The 26,576-nt window shown below is 33.1% G+C and overlaps 3 protein-coding genes and 1 non-coding gene across 5 annotated transcripts; 1 reads left to right on the top strand and 3 right to left on the bottom strand.

Annotated features, from left to right (window-relative positions):
• The first annotated feature begins 1,514 nt into the window (after window positions 1-1,514).
• LOC132287023 (NADH dehydrogenase [ubiquinone] iron-sulfur protein 4, mitochondrial) lies at window positions 1,515-10,103 on the top strand. The gene is made up of 5 exons (XM_059789484.1): window positions 1,515-1,785; window positions 3,140-3,228; window positions 6,299-6,428; window positions 9,046-9,075; window positions 9,733-10,103. Exons 1-5 carry the CDS (start codon window positions 1,633-1,635, stop codon window positions 9,787-9,789), a joined length of 459 nt encoding a protein of 152 aa, XP_059645467.1. The 5' UTR covers window positions 1,515-1,632; the 3' UTR covers window positions 9,790-10,103.
• Window positions 10,104-10,472: 369 nt separating this feature from the next.
• LOC132287024 (cysteine-rich and transmembrane domain-containing protein WIH2) lies at window positions 10,473-12,246 on the bottom strand. The gene is made up of 3 exons (XM_059789485.1): window positions 12,003-12,246; window positions 11,690-11,882; window positions 10,473-10,688 (listed from the first exon to the last, which is right to left on the bottom strand). Exons 1-3 carry the CDS (start codon window positions 12,055-12,057, stop codon window positions 10,643-10,645), a joined length of 294 nt encoding a protein of 97 aa, XP_059645468.1. The 5' UTR covers window positions 12,058-12,246; the 3' UTR covers window positions 10,473-10,642.
• A 3,349-nt stretch (window positions 12,247-15,595) lies between these two features.
• LOC132286142 (uncharacterized) lies at window positions 15,596-19,766 on the bottom strand. 2 transcript variants are annotated; one of them, XM_059788408.1, is made up of 4 exons: window positions 19,516-19,766; window positions 18,828-19,357; window positions 18,561-18,718; window positions 15,596-16,131 (listed from the first exon to the last, which is right to left on the bottom strand). In XM_059788408.1, exons 2-4 carry the CDS (start codon window positions 19,075-19,077, stop codon window positions 16,003-16,005), a joined length of 537 nt encoding a protein of 178 aa, XP_059644391.1. In that variant the 5' UTR covers window positions 19,078-19,357; window positions 19,516-19,766; the 3' UTR covers window positions 15,596-16,002. The 2 variants fall into 2 exon arrangements, with proteins under 2 accessions (XP_059644391.1, XP_059644392.1); XM_059788409.1 differs by having other exon boundaries at window positions 19,621-19,766.
• Window positions 19,767-24,332: 4,566 nt separating this feature from the next.
• On the bottom strand, window positions 24,333-24,406 carry TRNAT-AGU (transfer RNA threonine (anticodon AGU)). Its single transcript has one exon. It is a non-coding gene; the product is annotated as a tRNA-Thr (tRNA).
• Between the last annotated feature and the right edge of the window lie 2,170 nt (window positions 24,407-26,576).

The following is a 26,576-nucleotide window of genomic DNA, read 5'->3' as shown; positions in this document are numbered from 1 at the left end:
TTCGTATTTTAACTTTTATCTTCTTTGTTTATTTATTTATTTTTCCTTCTTATTTTTGACATATTTTTCCTCATTTTACATTAAGTATAAGTTATATAACTCTAGGATCAATTATGTGAGAAGAAAGATTAATTGAATTGACCATATATATATATTAGATATTAAAAGACCACTTTTATATTTTTCGTCTGAGGTCTCAAATTATATTGAGCCACCCTAGGTCTCAAATTATATTGAGTTGTCGTTAGCTACAGGTTCCTAATAGTAAAGTAAATGTGAAATATTTAAATGTGTCAGTGTTGTATCCAAACAAGCCGAAACAGATTTGTATAATATCAAATCAATGTTATATATCTCTTTTTCTGATAAATGTGTTAAGTTATTGATTTATGATGTTATAACATTGCATGATGTAATATATTGTATAAGTGTTATATCTTCGCATAACTATTATTACATTTTTATCGTATTTTTGTGATGTAGGTTGTTGCGATACATAAAATGTGTACCATGTAAGTTATGTAACAATGCACAAACTAATAATAATTATTATATATATTTTTTCTGAAACAATGCACAAAATGAGTACACATGTTTATATATATAGGAGGGTATTTTGAAGTAGTACCAATTTAAACTTGCACAAATTTTATTTCCCGCAACCAATTGCACCTTTACTTCAATTTTAGAGCACATTTCTTTTTAAAGTTTGTCACACTTAATTTAAATTTCAGCATGAATTTTTTTGAACTAAAAGTAATGCAAATTCAAACTAAAAGTGATGCAATGATCAGGGATTTTTTTAGGGAGATAAATCAAATTGTAAAAATTTTAAGGGTAATTTTTTACTACCTCGTTTTGACAAATTATTTTACACAACCAATTTTGGTTTAATAGTACTTTATTTTTTAGAAATTTGTTAACAAAATTTTATAAAATACAATATAATATAATAATATTATTGACTTTTCACACTTAAATCATCACTTTTCAGTCGTGGCTGAATGAAATTTAGGAGAAGTGACAATAATAAACATTCAACAATTTATCCAATCTCAGTGTAATTTATCCAAATTTCAACGGGTAAAGTGAGAAAAATATCATTAATATTTATATTTTAAACAAATACCATTCTTATCATTTATGTTGTGTATATAAATTCATTAAAGTTTGAAAAATAAGCAAAGAAGGACTTGAAGTCACTGTTAAGATATGAAATTTTGAAAATATCCTTATCTCTAATGATAATGCCCTTATAAATTATATATACATTATACACACTGATGTTAGGGAAATTTTAGAGAGCATTTAGTTATTTCATATTTAATTAATTATTTTATTTTTTAAAAATTAAGTTATAGAGGTACTCTTAAATATTTTCTCTGTCTTTATTTGCTCCAATTAAATTTAAGGAGTTTTCCAGCCGAAAGTGTGTCTTGGAATCTTACGGCTCTCCTTTGGGAGTGAAATAAAAGGAGTGGTGAATATGTTGCAACCAAATTCTTAGCATTAAAATTCATATAGTTATATATAAACATTTTTAAATTTAGTGCCTCTCAATATCGTAAATTGCAGTGTGCCAGGGTCTTCTACATCTGTCCTTGGCAGTGCCCTAAACTCCGGTGGTTGACAATGGCGAGCTTTCTGCAACGCCCTGCTTGTCGTGCCTATCGATCCTCTTTGGCCCAAATTTCGAGATCATTTTCTCAAGATGCTCTGGTTGAGATCACACCTGGAGAGATCGGCTTGGTCTCCGGTATCCCCGAAGAACACCTTCGAAGGAGGGTACGATCCCATATTAATTTTGATGACACCTTTTATTGTATCTTTTATTTTGTAAATGTGAAATTATATCGACCTGTTCCTCAAATTCGATTGGATTTCATCACTGATTCATGAATTTAACATTTTTTAGGGCTTAGAAGAGTTGTTTAAGGTTATTTACTTGAAAAAAGGAGTTGTTTATGGTCTCATGATTTCTAGCTTTGCACGGTTTGCTTAACTAGCTGTTTGTACATGGATTGAAGGAATTATGTCTGTGTTTGTGCTTGTGCTTGTGCGTGCATATATGTATTTGTTGTGTGTGGAGGACATATATGTGTGTTCACATATGTTATGTGGCATAACAAGGTTAATTGTACATTTTACTAAGGAACGGATGGCTTTTCTCTGTATAACATGATTTTGGAAATTGGTGATGTTCTAATTTCAGCCAATTGATGAAGTCCCGTTCATTTAAAATGGAGATGAGTTTGAGTGAATAACATTTGGTTAAATTGTGAGCAATATAGTAAACGAGTCGCAATAACATTATCTACTAACTTTAATAAGTTTGTTTGCTAGAATATTCATTGCTTTGTTTTAAGATTTCAAGGGCTATATCTGCTGAAGCTGAAAATCCCTGATCATGATGAGATTTTTCTTTTTTTAATCACTATATCCTTATTGAAAAATTAGTACTTTGTAATGTATTTCTTTCATTATGGAGCTTCTTTTGGCTCGAAGTGGCTCTGTTAAATGTTCTCATCTTTAACTGTGTTTTGATATCAATTATTTATCAAGGCTTATTTTAAATTGTTGAACATTGAAAAAATTGGAAAGTAAGTCCCCCTCTCCCCTCTATGATAATAAAGTACTAATTGTAGTTAGGTTTTTATTTATTTGTCAGTAAGAATTACCCAAAGTTAGTTTTGTCTCTCGTATTCTTCTCAAAGCACCCTGCACATGCAAGATCAACATCTAGTACTAGCCTTTATTGGGTTTATCTTTAGCATCATGTTGATACAAACTGTGGCAGATTAATGTTGTATATAGTGTCTATGGCCCTAGTTATTGATGTTTTGGTATTATTTACTTTAAGAAAGGCTATAGACACTGCCCAAACAGGTTGCTGGGAGGGGCGGAATACCCCACCCTGTGGAAAGAGGGGGGGGGGGGGGGGGGGGGGGGGGGGGGAGTCATATGCAGAACTTATTTGATGACTTCAATTTCAATTTACTTCTGGCCTGTCTTACATTTTTTAAAACTCAGACTAATCATGCCGATTTTGTGTTTATTTTGTTAAAATATGGTTTTATTTGTTTTTTGTGGCCAATAGAACTCTTCACTACATATATTTTTTTTATTTTTTTTACGACAGGTTGTAATTTATTCACCTGCTCGAACTGCTACACAACAAGGATCAGGAAAACTTGGAAAGTGGAAAATCAATTTCATGTCAACACAGAAGTATGCTTCTTAAATCTTTTAGTTTTTGCCTCTTCAAGAAGTTGAGTTTCTTTGAGTTCCTGGTTTTAATTTGGAATGTATTGAATGTATTAGGGTAGTCATCATGAAGTCCAATTTTGGTAGCTCGAACTTTTTTATATTTCGTTGCATGATATTGCACTTTTTTACCACTTACCTTTCACTGAACAAAAGGATATTGCACTTTTTGTTATTTCCCAATCATAAGTGCACTAAGCAGCTTAAGCTTGCCTACTTGAAAGTTTTTGAGCATCGTTGGTTCCATAAATAAACCAACTTGGAACCTAAGCACCAGGCTTGGCTTCTAAAGGAACTGAGCCAAACTCTTTGGATCTCGGACCATTGGGACCTTAACAGGAACATGGGTCCTTTAGGCAATGGAATGTCATATCTCTAGACAATTGAATCTTGTAAAGGTAACTCGGTCACAGAGTTATCATTATTAATTTAGGTTGTAAAGCTCTTTTTTGCCATCAAACCTTAGTGTTAAGTTCATGCATCAAATAGGGGCCCAAGCTTGGCACAATTACCGCCTATATGCTTGATGATATCATCTCTCATCTAATGCAATAGAAACACATTTCATCTCTTCCTCTGATATACTAAACCGATGTTTTTCCACAGAGATTTGTATTAATACAGAACTGACCTCGAGCAGCTCAAAAATTTATCAAGCTAAATTCTTCTAGGGGTCTCTAAATTCCAAATCATTTCTAACAGATTCTTGGTTAGAGGCCATTGCTTGGTGCAGTGGTAAAAGTTCGGGTTGGCAAGTTGGAGAAATGTGGGTTCGAGTCGGTTATTGTGTACCATGTTTGCTCCTCCCGGCACCCTTGGTTAATGGGGAATTGCACTGTGTAATGCCTTTAAACATAACGTTGGTCAATCAAATAGACCTGAACACTAATATTTGGCAATTTTGCTCGTTTAGAGCAACTCCAATGGGTTGCCAAATGGGCTGCCAATTTCAAAATATAGCAGGTGGGTTTAACATGAGCTCTCCAATGGGCTGTTAAATGGGCTGCCAAAATATAGCTTTGTCAAATCTTCTGCCAAATTTAACACAAAATATAGCAACTGCTATTGCTCTCTTCCTTCCCTCATCTCTCTGCCATAAAAACCGAAAACCACCTCATCTCATCTCTTCCTCTCTGCTCTCAAGCCGAAGCCCCACAGAGCTCGTCAATTTTCTAAGAGGATCGTCGTCTTCCTCGCTCTCAGTCTCTAATCTCCTGCCGATTCTTCGACCACCGCTGCTCCATCTCCGGCCGATTCTCAGGCCGCAGCTGTTCAGCAATCCATCTCTCTCGGATTTTCCTCTTTATCTCTTGGATCTTCACTCGGGTAAGCCTTTCTCTTCCCTCATGTATATATATGGAGGGTTTGGATTCTTAAAAATATGAGGATAGTTTTGAAATATATATCTTTTGATGAGGATAGTCTTGATATTTTGGGGAATTTTTGAAGCACTAGTGACTATGAAGCCTGTGTTGACATATATAAGATCTGTGTTTCGAAATTTTGATAAGATGATTGTTGATATATGTGGCTTGGATTTTGAATTTTTTTGATGAGACTAGGACTGTGCTTGCATACATATATATATATATATTTTGTGTTCGAATTTTTGAAAGGTTGTCACAGTATATACATGTGTGGGTGATATTTTGAGAAACTTCGATGGGGATGTGACTGTTTTGATGTATCTGTGGTTTGCAATTTTTGTGTGTTGAATTTCTGATGAGGTTCTGTGTATACATCTGTGTATTTATTTTCTAAAAATGAATTTGGGATTGTAGTGGTTGAGTTGGGAATGGTAGTTGAAAAAAAAAATGGTGGTTGTGTTAAAAAATAGCATTTTGGATGAAATGCACCATTGAAGCAGAATTGCTAAAATATAGCATTTTTAGAAAAAAAAAAAAAAAAAAAAACCCAAACCCCATTTTTTTTTTTGTGAAATGCGTATCGTCACTCTGTGTGAAATGCGTATCGTCACTCTGGGATAATACAAGGAAGAAATGGAACCAACCACCCCCCCCAAAAAACCCAAACCCCATTTTTTTTTTGTGAAATGCGTATCGTCACTCTGGGATAATACAAGGAAGAAATGGAAAGGTACACCATTCATGTGCATTTTAATTTTAAAGTTTTGTTTCTAAATTGGTGCTTCAAGGACAAATGACTAATAATTTTAATCCCTTTTCTCTCTTTTCTAATTTATTATATTTTTTTGGTGGGTTGAGAAGGGATTTGGGAGCTAAGAGGTGGCTTATTTTATTTGCTTTCTTTTAATACCTTGCTTTATAAGTTTATATAAATCTGAATTCCAAACCCCTCCTCCTCTCTCAGCATCATGCTATTATAAAAAAATTGGCTGTACAGATATGTATATTTAAAATCAACTTGATTAAATTTAACTCACTGATGAAAAGTGAAAATAGTATTTGGTTACAAATTTCCCACGTATCCATAATTAAATATGTCTAGCTAACTGCCAATGAGACGGAACAATGAATCGATGGTTAATAGTTGCAACGATATATGAAAATTTATATGTATGAAGATTAGAGGGTTATTCTTCCGAGTGACTTTTGATGTGACATAGTTGGATGCAGTTCAGCCCCTCAGGCTTGTGGGTAATCTTTATCTAATCTAGTGTTAAGTACAATATCTCTAAATTGTGACACTTGCCAGTGACGGTAGTATTTCACTATCTTCCAAATTTTCTTGTCCCCTGAATTATAACTGGCTTGTTCCATTTTAGTTGCAAAAAGTGAACCTATGATTTTATAGTTTTAAACGATATGGAATATTCCAATTTTTTTGAATGATTCTGAGTCATTTCCTACAATGCATTGCCATCACCATCTGCAAATCCTTGCTTGTTTTTCTGTATGGTTGTGTAGTTTCCTGTTTGACTTTTAAAGTGTGAGTTACTCCAGCTTGCGATTATTTTTTGTTGAAAAGGAAATGCACAAATAATTCTTGAATCACTTAATTTGTCATCAGTCATATGATAAATGATTTCTTTTCACCGACATATTTTTTGTAGATGGGAAAATCCGTTGATGGGATGGACATCCACAGGGGACCCATACGCCAATGTTGGTGATGCTGGTTTTAGTTTTGATAGTGAGGAAGCTGCCAAAGCATTTGCTGAGAAACATGGTTGGGAATACTCGGTATGTGATGCTTGTATTTCCATATTCTTGATGAACAAAGTTTGTTTGAAGTTTAGTTCTAGTGGTATCTCCTCTTGATGTAGGACGAGACTGCTATAATGTAGGACAAGTGAGGCTCTGGTACCAAAATCGTGTAGGACCAGCCTGATATAGAAGAAAAAGAAAGAAGGGGATGAGAAGACAAAAAATGAATTGAGGCTATAAGAAAGGGGATGAGAAATCAAATCAAAGGTAGGTTAGACAGATTGATGGTTGAGGAGAGCACGAATAATGGGGAAGGAGAAGACACATAGAGAATTTTAAAAATCTTAATAATATTCAATATTTCAAAGCTGAATTGTTTGATTACATTATAGTCTTCATATAGGCAAACCCTTAGAACCCTAAAATAGGAAAGTACTAAAATAACTCTAAAATTAGAACTTTACCAAAATAATACTAAAAATTAACCTTAAATTATCTACCTTGCCCCTTGTCCAAAAGTAGAGGTGAAACATGTGCAGGTCACGTGTGCCAATCATATGTCGTTTCTCCATCGCCTCTACTTTCCAAGCGGAAGGTTGAGTGTTCAAGTTCCTATAAGGGGCAATTGTGTGTGCCTGCATGTCTTACTCTTAGGTCCTCACTCACTGACGATGGAAAAAAGGACGATCCTAATCACAGGCGGACCTAGGGGTGGGCGAACGTGGGCTTCAGCCCACCCCAAAAAAAAACCATACTACTTTAAGCCCAGCCCAAAAAAAAAAATTACTATTGGTAGCCCACCCCAAATTAGCCCAATCTAAAATTAGCCCACCCCATTCTGAAATGCTGGATCCGCCCTTAATCCTAATGGTCTTGAAATTTTCAACTTACACGTGTTCTGCTATATTCTTGTCGATACTGTTCAGAATTACCAGCATATTTGACTTCTATGATGCTCTAATTATTCTTATCATACTTACTAATTGGGGATTTTTGTTGCACTTAAGTTCTTGTCAATTCATACTGGATGGTGATGGTATACATTCTATCGTTGACTCAATTGTACACAATATCTAACTTTGTAATATATGTATTTGTATGATGTGTAGCATACAGACTAGACATTGTCATGTAGCAAAGACTTAAAATTGAAATATCAATTTCTAACTTTCTATAAAATTAAGCATGTATGAAGGACTATGTCACAAGAGTAAAGAAAAGATAGAAGATTCTGAAGAGGTAACTTGTAGGCTATGGTTCAAAGTTAATTAACATCACGCTTGTGAGTGTGTGTGTGTATAAATATATTTACTGATTGATGTGCACACACTTGTATAGTTCACATGATGTTTATCGCTATTTGAATGAATATAAGCCATTGAGGACATGATGTTGATAAGAAGGTGATTTTAGAATGAGAATTATGTGATAAATTTGTGTTTTGTTCTTTCCCTTGTAACACCGCTTCATTCCCTTTGACGTTTATCGCTATGTGAATGAATATAAGCTGTTGAGGACATGATGTTAATAAGAAGGTGATTTTAGAATGAGATGAAGTCTTGTTTTGTTCTTTCCCTTGTAACACCGCTTCATTCCCTTTGATGTTTATCAAAGGGAATGAAGCGGAGAGTGGCCTCTGAACACCATTTAGTGTGGCTTCACCCAAAGGGAATGAAGCAGAGAGAGTAGATATAATCTATCCTTCCCTTCTTGCATTCTCACTCTCCTTTGACTAAAGGACCTAACCGGTATGGCGCTAATGTTTCACTATAGGTTTAGCATGCCAACCTTCAAAAATTTTGTTTCAGCAGGAGGAATTCCTCGGAGATTGCATTTAAGGTTGTACTAAGTACATAGAAGATAAAAGAAGGGAGTGGTAAATGGCCAGGCCTTAAGTGCCCCCCACCCTATGCTCCTAGGTTCAAATCCCTTTCCCCTATCCCCCACTAACTACTAACTTTCCTTGCCAGGTTAAAAAAAAAAAAGTACATAGATGATAAAAGATGTTTATTTGGAGAGATTTTGTGTAAACACAATCTTTTTTACATGAAAAATCAGCCCATTTTATGAATAAGTTTTAGTAATGAAAATAATTAGACAAAAATGGAATTATGTTCCATGGTTGCATGTTTAGGACTGAAAATGAGTAATCAATGTGCGATATCATCATCATCTTTCCCTTAATCCCTTATGAGAGGTTGGCCACATGAATTATCCTTTTCCATTGTTTTCTATTACACACCATCTCATCTATTATGTTTAACTTTTTAAAATCATTTCTAATAACAATGTGCAATTTAATATTTTGAATAATTATCTCACTTACAATTTCTGCCTAATGTTTTACGCCCCGCAAGGCCAAAGTCCCTGACACTAAGCATCTTTTATAGATTTTTTTTTTTCATTTTTTCTTTATTGTCTTTCGCCCTTAAGTTTAAGTATTCATGCCTTCTTGTTCAAAACAATTTTGATTTTAGATTGATTTGTTGTTGTTTGTTATTAATAGCATGATAATGATCGACACCACATTATTGTTGTACACTTGTTCTCATCATTATATGAGTGATCTAGTTGAATTGTAAAAACGTAATATTTCTTGCCCTTGTTTTCAAATTTTATTTTCTATGCTGTTAATGTGAATTCTTATGTGCAGGTAAAGAAGCGCCACACCCCGCTATTGAAGGTTTGATATTTCATTTCCCCCAACTTTAGTGATTACTTTACCTATTTACATGGGAAGTATGGTGGCAGAATTTTTTAAATTATTTTTTGATCTATAATAATGTCTTTTATTTCAAAATTTAGAGTTGAGATGGTGACATTTTATGAACCCCAAGAATTGAAAATGGCCTTCATGCTTTGTAGAATTTTCTTGTTTTCAGGGTGATCAAGACTGGTTAACCAGTATTGACTTTCCTAGTAGGATCTGAATGGAACAATAAATGCACACTCTGCCCATATTTATAGCCGTCCTCTGGGATTGGTGATCTTTCTAATTTTCTGGACTGTGAGACTTTATTAAAAGATGTGGAAAATATTCTGCTTCTGGACACACTGAATTTTTGTCATGTTAATTAGTCTGTTATGGCCTGAGTGGAACTTATTGGAGTGTATCACGGTGATTTTCCTTAACCTTAAACCTTTTATTAATGTCTTTTGGAAAAAGCATGCATCCTTTTTCTATTGGAGTTTGGCTTACTTAAAATATACTGTATTGAATTCTTGTAATCTATACTATTTATAGGTCGGCTTCTTGCTTAATTGTTCCCTTTTTCGTTATTTAATAACCATGATGGTGGCAGTTGAACAGCATCCTTATATTGTTTTGTTTTGGTTGCAGGTCAAAGCATATTCAGACAACTTCAAGTGGAAGGGCCCTCCAAAAACCGAGGAATGATTTTTTTACCCGACCACTCTCCTCCTTGAAATTCTGCCATATGGCTTGCATTGTATTGTTGCATATTTTCTACCAATTGTTGTGGTGGAGTGGAGAGTTGTTCTGTCCAAGACAACTATGACTTCTTCTTTGTTTCTTCAATAAATGGAACTGATTGCAATTGTGAGAATGTATGAAGCTAAACATGCCATGAGAAAAGTGCACAATTATGCTGCTTTTCTACTCCCGTGGTACACAAATAATATGATGATTTGATATGGTTGGAATATTACATTAATTTTTTCATTTTATTAATTAATTTTTCATTTTATTAATCTGGAAGAGTATGACTGCAGCAATTTTTCAATATATGGTACTGATGGCTCGTTTTCTCCCTTTCTTTTCGTTAATGATAGATTAGCTTGCAATTATGATTAATGATAGATTATCTTGCAATTATGATTAATATAAGAAGCTAAAAATGCCATGAAAAAAATGAACAATTATGCTACTCTGATGAGTACACAAATAGTTGGAATATTAATTTTTCATTTTATTTATTTGGAATAGCATGAATGCAGCCGTTTTTTTTTTTTTTTGGTTATTTTTTTTTAGGAAGAGAATGGTTTTCTTTTCAATTAGAAATAGCGTGATTTCAGTGATAAATAAATAAAATTGCTCAAATAAATAGAATACTGATAAAATTGCTCAAAAAATAGTGTACGATGTTTATTCATATTTAAAAAGCAACAAAAATCCACAAGCTACGCTTGGATAATTCCAATCATTCTAAGAATAAAGGAATGGTGTATAAGCACAAACTATAGTCACTTTATAGATAATGCTCGAAGAACCAGCATCAACTCTTCAATCCTCAGAAGCAAGCGTCCAGAAGACAACAGCAGCAAAGTGCTGCCAAACTGCAAGCGCAAGGAGCTATGTCAGTTTTGTCAGATAAAAATGGCTTCAAAATAAAAAAAAAAAGAACCATAAGTTCGCTTTCAACATATATTGAGATTGAGAGCAACACCACATAACCTTTTTCAAGAGAGAATTAAATGATTAACAAGTTCAACAACAAAATATTGGGGCGGAGATAACTGACCAACCCATGTAAATACTGCAGGAAATAATCAAGAACAGCATATATTCACGATTGACAACTTCACTAATTAAAACCCTAATTATCTATTTTTCAGTAAATTGAAGTAATTTACTTGGTTATTAACTAAATTGGGGTCTCTTTGAAGTTTGAAGATCCATAGAAACATAATCAGCGAGAAGCAGATAAAAACATATAGCTGGAATATGGCTTCCATTTAATCAGGTGGAATACTAACCCAATATAGATCATTTCAAATCCTGGCTCCATTTGTTTTGGTTGAAGCTTGAATCTAAGGTAATACAACACTATACAAATTTATCAATGATGTGCACACTCACTCAAAGCGAGCCAACTTACATGGTGAAGCTTAAATAAATAATATGGTGAACTTTACATAATAATAAACAGAACACCCTTCGATTCCATCTAAAAATTTCAGTGTCTTCCTAAATCAAGAACTGGTCAATTTTACTCAATCTGGCTAAACATTACATAATTCTCAAGCCCTGAAGTTCAAAGGGTATTTCTTTGACTTCCAATATTTAATGACTTGTCCAATATAAGAAAGAAAAGGAACCCATCAAAACCATATTTCAAGATTGAATTGCAGTCATTGCTTACCACCAAAAGTAGCATTCATTTAGGTAATTAACCTAACATGCTTAAAAATTTCCCCAAAAAAACGCAATTCCTATTTCAATTTATAGGAAACCCAAAACCCTTTACAGCCAAATTAAGAATGATAATAAATAGAATCGTCCTGATTTTAATAAATTCGGTCAAATCGCACAGATATATATAGAGATAGAGGCGTACCATCCTTGGAGCAAACCACCGCCGCCGCCGTTGTTGCTCTGATGTTGGTGGTGAGGGGGCTGGCCGTACTGTTGCTGAGGGTAACCCTGGGGAGGGTACCCCTGGGGCTGGGGAGGGTAGCCCTGAGCGTAGCCCTGGGGAGGGTAGCCTGGTGGAGGATAGGCATCTTTTGTATTGCCTTGACTAGGGTACCCTATACATACACAATAATAACCAACCAATAAATGTTAAGGATACATCAAGAAACAGAGAAACCCTAGAAAGTGATAAAAAAAAAAAAAAAAAAAAAACCCTAGAAATCTTGAGTTTTCACCTTGGAAGGGAGGAGCACCGACGGGCTGCTGCTGATGATTATCGTAGTAACTCATCTCTCTTCTTCTACTTCTTTGATCTTCTTCTTCTTCTTCTTCTTCTTCTCTGTTAGTTGTTTCTTCTTCTTTGTGAGCGATTTGAGATCTGTTACAGGAATGAAAGAGGATTGGGGTTGCTAACTTTTATAAAGGAGAGTAGATACCGAGTCGGTGTCGAGTACGCGTTAACGGATACAACGTAGAAGTTTCCAAGCACACAATTACTTCGTTCATAAGCAAAATTTATTGATTTGGGCTGATCCAATTACGTTTCAACCCTCGAGGTCACTTGGGTCCCACACTACCCATTACATGTGGAAACTACCTGCAGATAATTTTCTCCGTATAATTTATAAATTTACCATAAAATAAAATAGGAATACGATAGATATCACGAATCACTAATGAGAAGTGACAAAATTAGTTTTGTTTTTGGGAGTTAGAGAGTGAAATTCACACTCAAATTTCATCATCCAAGGAACTATAAACGCTTAGTTCTAAATTTTTGCTTCAACATAGTGTGTGCGTGGTGTGTGTATATATTTATTAAAAATATGTATAATTAATTATAGAGAGAATTGAATGATATGTAAATATTTTTTTTTTTATAAATTATGTTTGTATCTCTTTTATATAGTCAGGATTTAGTATGGTTGACGACGGATGCACAAACCAATATTGTTTAAATTTTTTGGCTAGTCTAGGTTCGTTCTTGTGCTTTATATATATTTTTGGTCAGTTTGACCTCTATGATGACTATGATGGTATACGAAGGATATGCATCTTTATATTTTTGGAAAGAGAATATTAAGAGAAAAAAATTAGTCTAGGAAAGAGGAGAGAGTGATGTGGTGGAGAAATATATTTACCATTTGTGATACAATATTAATTTTTTTTTTTTTTTTTAATTTAGTATTAAAATTTTGAATTGGGTTTATTTGGGACCAAGGTTGGGACAATAAAACATTTCATTCATTTATATACATATATATATATATATATATATACATGATGGACTGTGTATGTGACATTGTAGGGGTGAAGCATGACTTGTGTTTTATAAGATTCCTATTGTATGATCCTGGTTTCTTTTAAGCCTTTATATATATTGCTTGACTCAAGGGAGTTTAAAGTTGGTGCTCGAGGCATTTCATACTAGGCCTCCATACTCACCCATTTCTTTAATAATTTTTAGGTTATGATAAAGAGGTAGTCGACGGCGTCCTTCCGTAACGGTAGTGGAAGTTGATGAACCTATTATTTTTGCATATTTTGTAACCTATGATAATTTGATAACCTTTGGTAAACTTATATAATTTTGCAACCGTCATAATGATGATGTAAACTTATTCTTTTGGGCTTGTAATATTAAACTTACCATTCTTTTGTTGATGAATGGGTATGAAAGTATCATACTTAGCAACGAGATTTTATTTAAAGAGCATTTACGTCATTTTATGGTTCATATGTTAAATCGTATATCATGCTCATAATTTGAAATAGGTTTTAAGTCATAATTAGGTCTTTGAATTTCACATATAGATTGAATTTCGAGAGAGAGTTGAAAATTGCGGGCATCTGTAATCAGTTGATTTTTTAGATAAGCAGTTGAAACTTTCTAGAGAGATAAGAACTGGGCCATCAGCTTCTCTTGAATTGTTCAATATTTTAGATGATTTGCTGTAAGCATTCAATTTTCGGCTAAAAAAGCAAAATGAAAGCATTAATTTCTTTTGTTTCAATTCATTTTCTTTGTTGAATCTTCATATATATATATATCACAGATTTAAAGATGATGCAAACCGAGTCCAAAACAGATTCAACTAGTGTAGCTCCAGTCATCACCAAGATGTTTCGGTGTGTATTTTACATTAAACATATAAGGGCATTATTGGAAGATAAAAAGGTCATTTTTGAAATTTTATATTTAAAAAATGCCATTTGCTACCCATGACTAAAATTTTAACCAAACAGTGACATCAAGATCTTCTTTGATCAATTTTTTTCAAATTGGGGGGACTTATATCACAGTATAAATGATAGGGGTATTATTTGTCCAAAATAAAAACAATAAAGGTGTTTTTTTTGCTTTGCCCACTTTTTTTTAGCAATTAAAATTTCATAACTATTTGTAGGCTGTTTTTTAAAATCACAATTTTTTTATTTTTTATTTTTTAAATTTAGTATTAACAAATTGAGAAACAAAAATTCTTAGGTGGTTTTCTTTTTTCAATTATCAGAAAAAAATATAAATATGAACTACAAAAAAGTTTAGCTAAAGTTGTATGTGATTCTGAAAGGTGGGTCTTCGAATTTGTGGGACAAATAGATATGTGCATGATTTAACTAAAGAAAAAATAAATAAAAATTATTATCTGGAAACTAAAGCAAATATGGTTGGTCTTTTTTCATTATGCATTTACAACAAAATTAGGAAGAAAATTCAAAAGTATTAGCTAACTGCTAATACAATACACAATGGGTCTTTTTTTCTCTAAATTTAACATTGATTCGGAAGAGTTTGAACAAGGTTTTTTTTTTTTTTTTTTTTTTTTTTTTTTTTTTTCCGTCTTTTGGTAATTAGTTTGAACAAGTTCTTGATAGTTTGTCAAAATAAAAAAAATTTGGTCCCTCACTCTCTCAGTTACTACTATGTGTCCAACTCTCTATAATTAACGAGATCCAAACACATGATTAAGCTCAAACTTTTGTTTCTCAAGCCAAAAACCAATTAACTCTCTCTCTCTCTCTCCAATCAAATTGTTGTTATATATATATATTAATTTATTTACATATTGGTATTGTTAGCTTGCAAAGTAAATCATATTTTTATACTTCTATATTTTCACACTTCTATTTCTTTTATTTTGAATAATACTTGTCTTCCTAGCGATGAATATGAACTTATACACCACTAAGATAATTTAATTATAAAATAACATGTGTTTCAATTCAAAATGTCAATATTTCAATTTATCATTGTCATATCAACAACGTGGAGGAAGTTAGAGGAGGGAAGTATTATTCATCCATTCCTCAGATGCTGCTATACGCATTAGAGAAAGAAAGAAATAATAGTTAAATTAAATTTCTGTTTTAGAATTTATTTTATCCAATTCCATCTCCTTTTCTCCACCTGAGCCTGCAGTCGGTATGCCAAAAAAATCCTTCTACCAAGTAATTGAATGTGAACCCCAAGTCGGGTGTAGATTCTCATTATGAAGTTCTTTACGCGTTTTTCTTATTACTTGTGATTAGGACATTAACACCGCATTTCAAAAACCCAACTAGAAGTCGACAAAAAACAGATATTTTCTTTTCTTTTTTTAGTATTATACCTTAGCATCCTCTTATGTTTCTGGTCCGTCCCAAGTCAAAAGTGACTGGAATTTGAACTCAAAACTCACATAATAACTTTGGGAGGCAGAGGTGGAGGCGGGACTATGTGCAGTAATTGCTGCACTGCATCTTACGGTTCACGAGCCTTGCACGTCGTGTAAGGATTGTGAACCCTCATGTGCCAAGAGAATCCGAAATATATCAGTGATAAATTATATTACATATGTGAGCTACATCAGACGATGCCACATCGAAACTACATCAATAACAGGGAACAATACAAAGAGGCTGATTATGATAAACCACTAGGTGAATTTACTACTACTACATTAATTTTTAACAGAGTTGTTAACTTTGATGATGCATTGTGCACGTGTCCAAATAGCATGCATATCTCCTAGATCTAGAAAATACTGATAAATGTGTCCGAGTCGACACTGATCAAAACTTGACACAGCCAGAGAGAATATTAAAAACGGTACATTATAAAAAACACGTGAACAGGTAGTTTTTTTTATTCCTACTGGTTGAAGGGTAAGAGGATTGGGATTGGGATGGAACGTGTTGTAGTAGGAGAGGAGACTAGAAGATGGAGCTAGTTAGTGACTTTATAGTGGCGGGAATTCAAGTTCCAACCTCTGCGATGCTCTGTAAGGCTGGCTTCCATTGTCCCCCACCACCACCGTGGTGCCTTCTGCCACTGCTTCCGCTGCTGCTGCTGCTTCCTACCACTCCATATACCTCGTGTTCCACCTGAAAAAGAATATGCACAGTATGTATAGTTACAACAAACAAAAGACAAAAAAGATTCAGTGCACTCCACCACGAGCGACTAATACACAGCGGATTCAGATATACTTTGAAAAACGCAATACCATCTCCATCATCATGAATTTTTTTCACGACAACTTCTAATCATTATATATAGTTAACATAATTGTATGAATTGAAAGATGCAGCGTTTCACCAAATTTTTACATCATTATTTCGTTTGACCCTTCTACTTGTATCCCAATACTAAACACTACATCGGGTGAGGTGGGGGTCCTACTTTATGAATGATACGAAATTTGGTGGGAATCTAATCTACAAATTAAGCAATTTTCATTTTGCAAAATTTATATAGTGCATACCTTTCAAATATATATAGATATTTTTATATAGTGCGTGTGATAGAAGATACAATGAGTTTAAAATTGAAAAGTAAGATTGCAAAGCCCATCTCACAATGATTCAAATGGGACACAAATTTAATTCACCAAAGACATGATAAAAAACTAAATGGTGATTTTTAAAGATAAAAATCACAATTTAAGAGTGCAGCTTCTTTGAAAACTTTCTACTCTCTTTGTCCCAACATAATTGGGCACTTTGAAAATTGTGACTCACAAAGTGTCCAACTATTTTAAGACAGAAGGAATATTTGTTATTTATTTATTTTTTTTTTGTAAGTAGCCTCTTTGAAAACTTTACTCTTAACAAACAATCTCCATTACCTGTCTGTCTTGATTATATTATGGAACTGTTGACAAATGTAAAACCAGTATCAAGTTCGCATATAGAACATTTATGGTCCCACCCATATTACTTCATCAGTCCACTTTCACCGCTACTAAAATTTGGATTGTCAAACATTATCCTCACCCTACAGGGCATTGATTAACATTTTATTTGTATAAAAATGAAAGAAAAGAAAAGAAAGAAAATGATAACATTAGTTATAAGAGGAAAAAAAAAAAAGAATAAAAAAAAATAGTAATAACTTTTATTCATGATTGGATAAATTATGAGAAAAAAGAAAAGAAATGATAAAAATTAAATTACTAGAGTTTTTTATAAAATGTTATAAAATTAGAGTTAAATGTTACAAGATGGTAGTTTAGGGACATGAAGGGGATTTGGAGGGACCCAATCATTTCTTTTCTCTCCACTAAAAACTATTCAAACACGATTTTCATTATTCTTTTCAAATTCTTCCAAATCACTCAATTCAAATGAAGTCTACAAGAAAATAGGGATTAACAAAAATTTGTACATGGAATTCAAAAGCAAATCATGTATTTAACATGAAAATTTTAACACATCAATAATGGGAGAACCGATGATCATATCATTACATGATAAAATATCTTGCACGGATAAATAAATATAACCTACTTTATTCGGCGGCATGAAATTAGAATTGGTGAAAAAAAAAAAAAAAAAAAAAAAATTCTGCATCTTTGACCAAATTTTCTCAATTCCACCAATTTCAATTTCATACAGAGTTGAGATGATTTAAAATTGACTCATTCCCGCATGATCTTTTAGCTCATGCAATGTCTGATTCATAAAGTTAGAAAACATATTTTTATTTCTAAACCTTTATTACATTTCATTATTTTTAAAATTTTTATTGCACTCTTAATAAATAAGAGATTGTAACTAAACTTGTCAAAATAACAAAAAATAATTATATGCCGCATATTCTCAAAGCCCAGCAATTAAACAAGTCTGTTGCCAGCTTAAATAAGCCCCCATTAACGAATGAAGGTAAGTAAATTTTGAATAATCTGAATTCGACCTATTTACAAACAATTTATTGCATTTGCAGGCTTGCAGCCATAACTAAAATATCATGTGGACAGTAATATCTTACATTTAAAATAACTTTATATTAAACAAAACTTATTTACCTGAATATAGTTATAAAGAAATAAAAAATAATATTGCGTCAATAGACTTGCCTCGAGATCTGTAACATAAAGCTTAAACAAAGTTCGATTTTTCAGGGGATAGAGTTTTAAATCTACCTACCATAAAGTTCAAATTTCTATTACTTTATCAATATTTTCAACTTTTGCATCAAAGAAATGCATTTATGTAGACAACTGACAAAGAAAGGAAGATTCTTTAGACAGGGCATACAAAATTTTCGATTTGCGAGCTCCATTAATTTAGCAAAATGACGAATTTGTCCTTTCACTCTGTTTGGATAAATAAAAATAAAAAATAAAAATTGAAAGGAAATAAAGGGAAATAAAATATCCGCATGAAAAAATTCCAACAAGATGAAAAATTATTATTTTATAATTTAAATACATGAAAGAAATGCATTATTATAATTTCGTACAAATTTTCAAGAAATTAATTTTTTTAAGAAAATTTTTATTATCATAAAATAGTAAAGGCGTATTAATTACCTTAATGGAAGGGCAGTTCTCAGGTTTTGGATTCGGGCGTGGACCATCCGAGACCGTCTTCTTCTTCTTCTTCTTCTTCTCCGGAGAGAGTCCTCCACTCTGCTTCAGCAATTTCCCGAGTTTCACGCACTTCTTTGCAGCGAACTCTTTCAACACATCTTCAAAACAGCAATTATATCACGTAAATTAACCAAAATCCAAAGGTCAAAACTGTAAATGAGAAAAAATAGGTGACAGATATCATTGCAGTGTTGTGGCGTTACTGACCTTCGAAACTGATGAGCCGGTAAACTTGTCCTATAAGCAACGTATCGTCCGGTCGGAGAAGTTTGAGCTGCCTCAACGGCGTTCCGTTATCGGAATTGGGCGTCGGAGAGGTGACGACGAGAGCGACGTAGTGGCCGGGATTTGAAGTCATGACCTGGTGAGCACTCACCGACCAGTACATCCTCTCCACTTTGTTGCCTGGATGTTGAATCACCACCGTCGCTGCCTCCGCCGCTTGACAGTTCCCCATCTCTCACCGTCGATCGACGCCGTACAATCACCAGATCTGATTCTTCTCTCTGTCGCTCTGTAATTTCAACCTCAATACTGAATCGAACTCTTGTGTCTCTCTCTGTACCTCTCTTTCTCCGTGCTTTGGAAATCGAATTCTCCTCTTTGATTATATACAGAGTTCTCAGAAACGGAAAGAAACGTGTAATATATTGTTTTCCTATAATTACGGAAGCTACTTTTCGTCCATTGATGATAGATTGTGACGATTCCTGACGCAATTCACGTTCAACGACGCACTGCAAGAATACAGAGATGTGAATGACAAAGAGATCAATAACCGGAATTCGAGAAACAAGTACTACTACTCTCTCACTTCTCAATGGTGCGTGTTTTTGTGCGTGAATTTGTGTGTGTGCATATATGAGTTGCTAAAATGTACTAATATAATACTGACCAAAACGTTAATGAATGAAGAGAACAGCAGAGAAATAAATGGACGCTTTGTTAGGAGGAATTGAAGTTGCAATAAAGAAGATGTGGTGAAGTTTAAGGCAGTTACTAGTGCTTATATCAGCGTGTGCAGGAAGCATAAATGTGTGTGCATATATATGTATGTATATATACACACACGTATATGTGTAAGAATAATAAGATAAAACTTTTCAGAAGAGACGTGGAGTGTTAGATCTGCCAAACCACCTGAGATGTGCAGGTAGTAGTTTGTGATCTTTTGCGTTTGCAGGTGTAGGTGTGAGGGAGACGATAGTGGTGGGGTCTGGGGTTCCACTTTATATTTAAGGATCGTTTATTGACATCTAATCAAAAAAAGTTAGTGTTATTAATATATAATTATAAACCCCACTCTTAACCCTAGATCTCTCACCATTGACATAATAATTTAATTATTCAAATTTCACTTGTATTACAACATCACCAAAAACCGTAATCCAACTGTATTTCTTTCACAGTTTTTAGTGCATGTATTACTTCTCAAAGAATAAAAAAAAAAGAAAAAAAAAACAAGATGAAGTTTGCTATTTGTTGCAGTGGAGGATAGTTGACACTCACAAGTCACAACCCACGGCTGTTTGATAAACGATTTTGAAACAAGAATGACGGTAGCTATTCTAAATGAGAATTGGGATCGGGATAGGAATGAGGATGATGTTCTCACCCCATTTGTCATCTCTAGATGCAACACGATGCTATAAAAATAAATAAATATTTTAAATTTAAAATATAAGGGAGAAAATTTAGTATTCTTTTATTATTATTATTATTTTTATATAATTTAAATTTAGAATGGATGAAAGTTAATTAGAATACTATTATAGGAGTCGTCCTCTTCGCGAGACAAGTAATGTTCAATAAATGGGGGATTTTATAGCGACGTTGAGACCACATTATTTAAAACGTGAGGAAGAAAATGGAGTATTATATTTCACATCAATAATATTTATAGGGTTAAATACGGCATCTATTTTTATCTTGAGTACTATCCAATCCTGACTGAAGAGACAGACAATCTTTGGTACCATCTAGTTATGCTTTTACTATTCCTAACGCTTTTGTCCGGGACTTCAAATTTGTGTCTCTCATGGCTGAGGTGACCTCTTCTACTAGTGTTATTTTAATTATTATATAAAAATATTAAAGACCATACTGTATAAAAATTATATTGAATTGATAATATAATTTTCATTCAACGATGAATTTAATATTTAATTTATTTCTCATGGTGATTTTGATTTGCTTGGACAAATCATCAACAATTATTAAAACCTTGTGGCGAGAATTGTTTATGCTCTAGTTCGGTAATCCACCATCGAAGTGGAGGTCATTTATCTAATTAAATTTGGCACAGGTGTCATTCTTTTCAGTTGTTTTTATTTATTTATATATTTATTTATCAACAACATGGAAAGTATAGGTGACCCAACTTTTGCAACCTCCAGTTCTCTAGGATTAAAGTGGAAGCCAATCATGATATTGGTGGGCCCAAATCCGGTAATTACCACTCATGCGTGCAAATGGTTGTGGCCTAAATAGGGTTGAAGATAAAGTGAGAGTGCTAAATTAACCAATATTTTGGGTATCATGGTCTTAAATTTGTGGGACAGTTGGCTTCAAAACAAGGGCAATACGTTTTTTTGACGAACCAGTCACTTACTTGGTCAGAGACTTGTTTTGGGGTTGGCAAGAGGTCACTCCCACTAACGAGTTTTCACCAAATTAATAATATTGGTTGCTGTTTTGGCGTCAATGCTCTGATAACTCCAATCCTAACCAACCTTTCCTCAAAATGTATATATATATATATATAAAGGAAAATTAAGCTGACCAAAGCATTAGAAGAGGAAAGAAGTAATTAACGGGCAATAGTTTAATGGTATCAACCTCTTACCTTCAAAGGAGGTCAGAGATTCAAATTTCAGAAGAGATATGTGTGTGTGAATACCATCTGAAAAAAGGGAGGAAATAAGTATTGTATATTAACTCCAAACTCCAAATTTGTCATGTTTCATCTACCTGTCAGGTGGATTCAGCTTCATAGAATTGGAACATTAGAATTGAAATTAATAAATTTAAAAAAAAATTGGTTCAATTTTTTAAATTATTTTTTTTAAATTTCACAAATTCTAATTTCATGCAACTAAATAGAAAAATTTGTTCAAATTTCAACCCATTCCTGTACTAAAAGTTCTGGGAAGAGAGATATTCAGACAGTGCTTGAACTACAATTATTTTATGGAAATGTTTTTCGAAAAAGTTAGACTGATTAACCGATAAATATTGATGACATGACACCATTTGGAATTTTGGACCCCTCTTATTTATTTATTTTTATTATTTTTTTGTGTTGGTTAGTCTGTCTTCGTTTGACTTAAGTAACATTATGAACTATTTCGTTATGGTATTTTATTATTATTATTATTATTTTTGTGAGACTTGACATTTTATACTGAATTTGGAGTATTGTGAAACTGCTATTTAAGGCTTGATGTCCACTGCAGATTATATAGAAAAGGCCGGTTTGAGCCAAAGCCCAGGTCGATTGAACAGGCTGTTACTGAGGCTTAGACTCAGCCCACGGCCCGGTGCGTGATCACTGTTTCTAAATTTTGAAATCAGCCCAATAGACATAAGAAAGTTTTAAGGGAAGTTGTGTTGGAACCCTAACTAATTCCCGTACAGGATACTTGATTAGCGCCATAAATTTTTAACCAGCCCGATCTGCGGGCCTATATATATTGCTATTGTGGATCCTTACTTTGATTGGGTTAGGGAGAATGATGATAATTTAGTGTTGAGAATTTTAATACGTAAATTTCCAGTGCTTAAATTTAAGTGATAAATTGAATTTTTTTATTTTTATTTTTTGATAATTGATGGAATTTAAAATCAATGATAGTAAGACTTCCTTCACTTAAAACTTTAAGTTGAACTTATTTTTTATGTGGTATCTAACTAAATTGTATTATGAACACATTTTATTGAATAAGTATTTTATTTATGCAAAATTATGTGGTGAATTAAATTATCAAATAACACCTAGTTTGTCTTATTTGGTTGAAAATTTGCATTCTATATTATACTCTATCACACTAACTTTATTAGATGTAAGTGTTGGGTGTAGCGCATGGGGAACAAATAAAGTAATAACTAACACGAGATTTATATAGTTCACCAAACTCATGCTAGGTCTATGGATGAGAAGATTCCACTATAACCAACAAGAAACTCTTTCTACCCATTGTACTCACACTTTACGGACTACGTGTCTCTTTACTCTTGCATCTCCACAATAACATATGACACTTTTCACGACAACTGAATCTGACAACTAATCCGACCTTAATCTTGTTGTCTTTCAAGGCTACACCTTAACTCAAACTTCTTGTCATGTAACTCATCATGATTCCGTTTTACTTTTATCCAATCTGAGAGTGTGAGCTAGGCTGAGAGCGAACCTTGGCTGAGAGCAAAATCAACCATCTCTTTTCCGGACTAAGAGAACGAACCCATTATTTTTCTAGGCTAGGAGCAAATTTTGGCTGAGAGCATAACCACTCCAACGACCATCGTGATTGAGCAAACCAACTGATTGACTCCACCTGCAATTGAATACCAGCTGTTGTTGGGACTCTCTGTGTTTTCAAGATCTTCTGAACATCAATCTCAGCCGAACCATTGGTTCTGATAGAAGCAAAAAAATGTACATAACCAAATCACTTGGGAAATAAATAAAGCAATCATGCACTATAACACAAAATTTACATAGTTCACCAAAATTCAGGATTAGTACATGCATAAGAAGAGTGCACTATAATCATGCATAGATATTACAACACTCGTAAAACTTTTTCTACCCATTATATTCATACCCTTGCGAGGTTGCTGAGTTACATGTCTCTCCACCTTACAATGACGTATGTATCTATCCAAAATTACACGATAAAATACGACTCTACAATAGAATTTGAGACATCATCCTAACAATAAGCTCAAATTTTATAAGATAATTCTACAATTTTTTTGATTTGTTTGTTACTGTAAAATATATGAAAATATATATTGTATAGCATTTAAGGAAAAGTACATAAAAATCCTATATATATAAGAAAAGATTTGGGGTAGGTGAATGATGATGAAGTTATTTATACATGGCAACTAAGTAGGTGTAGGTATACATAGTAACTGAGTAGATGCATAGAAAAACTTGTAATTTTATCATTGCTTCTAGGTCATTTCTTCACCCCAAAATTTTGGTAGCACATTTTTTAATTTAAAATTTCCATTTCTTCAGCCGAAATTTCGCCAGATTGTTGACATATGTGTGTTGGAACTTTTTGTATTGAAATGACGAATGGTTGTTTTTTGCAGGAATAATTTCAGGCTGGACATAAACAGTGGTCTGTTCTTGATAAGCATGTTGGGAAGCCGGGACTAATTACCACTTTTACCTACTAGCCCTTGTGGGTTTAATTTAAAGTGGTAACTTGATATTTTGTAATTGATGCTGTGGATGCAAATTCAAGTTCAATTTTCTGCAATAAAGTGCAAATGATAGTAATATTCAGTTAAAAATACAAGCTTTGTGCTTATAAGATTATTAAGATATGTAATTTATTTATTTATTCCATCTTAATAACATGGCTGATTTTTTGAAAATGGGATAAGCTAATACAGTTCTTAATAACTGGTTCATATTGATTACCGGATCTGCATTTCCTGTAAATTAACATATAAAAAAAGTAAAAAGGTAAACGTTGCTTTCATTGAGAGTCGAACTCAAGACCTCCCGCTTACTAAACGGGTGCTCTAACCAACTGAGCTATGAAAGCTCCAATGGGGGGAAATGACAATTAAATTTATATATATATATATATATAAATCTAATATCTATTATTTGAATTTTGTTCGGGGCCACCAGTGTCAGATGGTCACATGTCCTGGGTCCTTGCAGTTTTTGAACCGTCACTATTGGTCGGTTGGCTTCGTCCTTTCCAGTGGTGGATCTCGTGAAAGGCATAGGATACAGACTGACTTGGGGTCTACCCTAGAAAACATCAACGTTTTTAGTTGTGAAAGGTATATATGCATGTATGTATTGGTGGATCATTTTTTTTTTTTTTTTTTTTTTTTTTTTTTTTTTCTCTCACCAGTATTTTCTCTCAATTCTTAATAATTTTACAATGGGAGAGAGCTCAAATCTTATTTTCTTGCAAACTTCAGTATAAACAAGGCACATTTGTCCACTAATTAGGTTTCAACCGCTCATCCTTCTTTTGGGATTTTGAAATAAATAAATTACCTAACAAATTTTATTTATTTATTATTTTTATAGTGGTGACTGTGTTTGATTTCTTAAAACATACCATGATTCATCACCCGCATCTAGTCTCCATTTCCAAGAATAGCCTCAAATATTACCATTACTTTACAAATCTCGGCTAACAATTTTTTCTTAGTTATATCTCAACATGGTTGGGGCTCTTATTATTTACATATATTTAGAGGACTATAGGTGGTTGCTAATCATCTTTCATGTGACTGATCGAGTGTCCACCTTAATTATGGATTTCTATTTATTAACAAGATTTGACTTTTGAGTATTTAGTGACAATGACTCGACTTTATTACAACGTAAGTGTATCTGTGTATCTGTTATATAAAAGCATGATTAAATTACAAATACATGTATACACCTAGCTGTCCGCATTTATGACATTTTAGTTATGTTATTGAATCAATTATTTGACCGATAAATTGAAAAGGAAAAAAAAATCAGTAGTTAAAAAGTACTGTTATGTTCTTTCTATCATTGGTAGTCACACATTAAAGAAATACTTCACCACGTAGTTCTCACAAAATAACCAACGCAGGAAGTAATATCTCATATTCTCATGCGATTTAAACATAATTTAACCATGTGAAACAATATATATATATATATATATATATAGTACTACTCCCCCATGGAACAAGAAAAATCTTCTGCACTTTTTATAGTGACCATTAGATTCATTTCAAACCCACTTAAATGCTTTCCTTTTAATATAAAATCACTAACATTATTTCTACTTTCCAAATTTAATATTTACCAATACAATTAATTATAACAATAAAAAGTAAGTACTAAAAAAATAAAAATAATGATAGTATAATAATAGCAATATTAAAGAAAATACTAAGAAAAATAACTCATTTACAAAGAAAATATGAAATTTCATAGAATAATAGCATGTTTTGTTGTGAATCTCATTACGTCAATAAATTTTTGTTATTACATTAGAATTATAAAAAAATATATTGTGCGACTTATTATGATTATGATGAGTAATTGGAATGCGTTTACAAGTAGTTAGGGTGTGCTGTTCCTTAATTATTCACTTTGATACATCTAATGGTGGCAAATCATTGTCAAACAATTGGGCTTTACTAATTTGTTAAAAAAGAGTCAACCTTTATAAAATTAAATTCCAATCCTAAAGGAAATCAAAATTCTAACCCTAAATTCATAAATAAATATTTTATATTTTCAAATATCACAACAATCCTTTTAGAATAAAATTATTTTTGCATTAGTCTTGAATAGGGATGGCAAATTGACCCGTCCTGTGGTTACCCGCCCCATCCCGCCCCGTTTTTGGCGATTTTAGGGAACTGTTTTGCTTATTTGGACGGGAATAATTTGACGTAATAAAAATCCGCACGAATTTGATGCCGGGGTGGGGGAGGTCGCCCCGCTCCGCCCCATTTAGATAGACAAATTACTTAAGTATCCTTATTTCATTAGTATATATATTTCTCACTATATATTAAGTACCCTATATTACAATATTAAAATAACAACTGAATTTTATTAAAAGAGAAGTTGCAATGGTGAATAATTGAAGATGAAGGAAAAAAACATAGAGTAAATTCATTTCAACAATAATTAAATCATGGTTTTAAACTGGGCGGGATGAGTACCCGCGGAGGTAAAAATGTTAAACAGTTACGGAGATAAGG

The sequence above is a fragment of the Cornus florida genome, unplaced genomic scaffold, assembly GCF_030987335.1.
Source record: "Cornus florida cultivar Cherokee Brave unplaced genomic scaffold, ASM3098733v1 CherokeeBrave_3.0.0_Hap2_Chr11, whole genome shotgun sequence".
Taxonomy (NCBI): Eukaryota; Viridiplantae; Streptophyta; class Magnoliopsida; order Cornales; family Cornaceae; genus Cornus; species Cornus florida.
This window is presented reverse-complemented; position numbering and strand designations above follow the sequence as displayed.

Coding starts and splice junctions, on each gene's coding strand:
- LOC132287023 (XM_059789484.1), top strand. CDS start 1,633: ATGGCGAGCTTTCTGCAACGCCCTGCTTGTCGTGCCTATCGATCCTCT. Junction 6,429..9,045: donor AACATGGTTGGGAATACTCG/GTATGTGATGCT, acceptor TCTTATGTGCAG/GTAAAGAAGCGCCACACCCC. Junction 9,076..9,732: donor GCCACACCCCGCTATTGAAG/GTTTGATATTTC, acceptor TTTTGGTTGCAG/GTCAAAGCATATTCAGACAA.
- LOC132287024 (XM_059789485.1), bottom strand. CDS start 12,057: ATGAGTTACTACGATAATCATCAGCAGCAGCCCGTCGGTGCTCCTCCC. Junction 11,883..12,002: donor CGGTGCTCCTCCCTTCCAAG/GTGAAAACTCAA, acceptor GTGTATGTATAG/GGTACCCTAGTCAAGGCAAT. Junction 10,689..11,689: donor GGTGGTTTGCTCCAAGGATG/GTACGCCTCTAT, acceptor TTGCGCTTGCAG/TTTGGCAGCACTTTGCTGCT.
- LOC132286142 (XM_059788408.1), bottom strand. CDS start 19,077: ATGGGGAACTGTCAAGCGGCGGAGGCAGCGACGGTGGTGATTCAACAT. Junction 18,719..18,827: donor CCGGCTCATCAGTTTCGAAG/GTCAGTAACGCC, acceptor GCTGTTTTGAAG/ATGTGTTGAAAGAGTTCGCT. Junction 16,132..18,560: donor AGAACTGCCCTTCCATTAAG/GTAATTAATACG, acceptor ATTCTTTTTCAG/GTGGAACACGAGGTATATGG.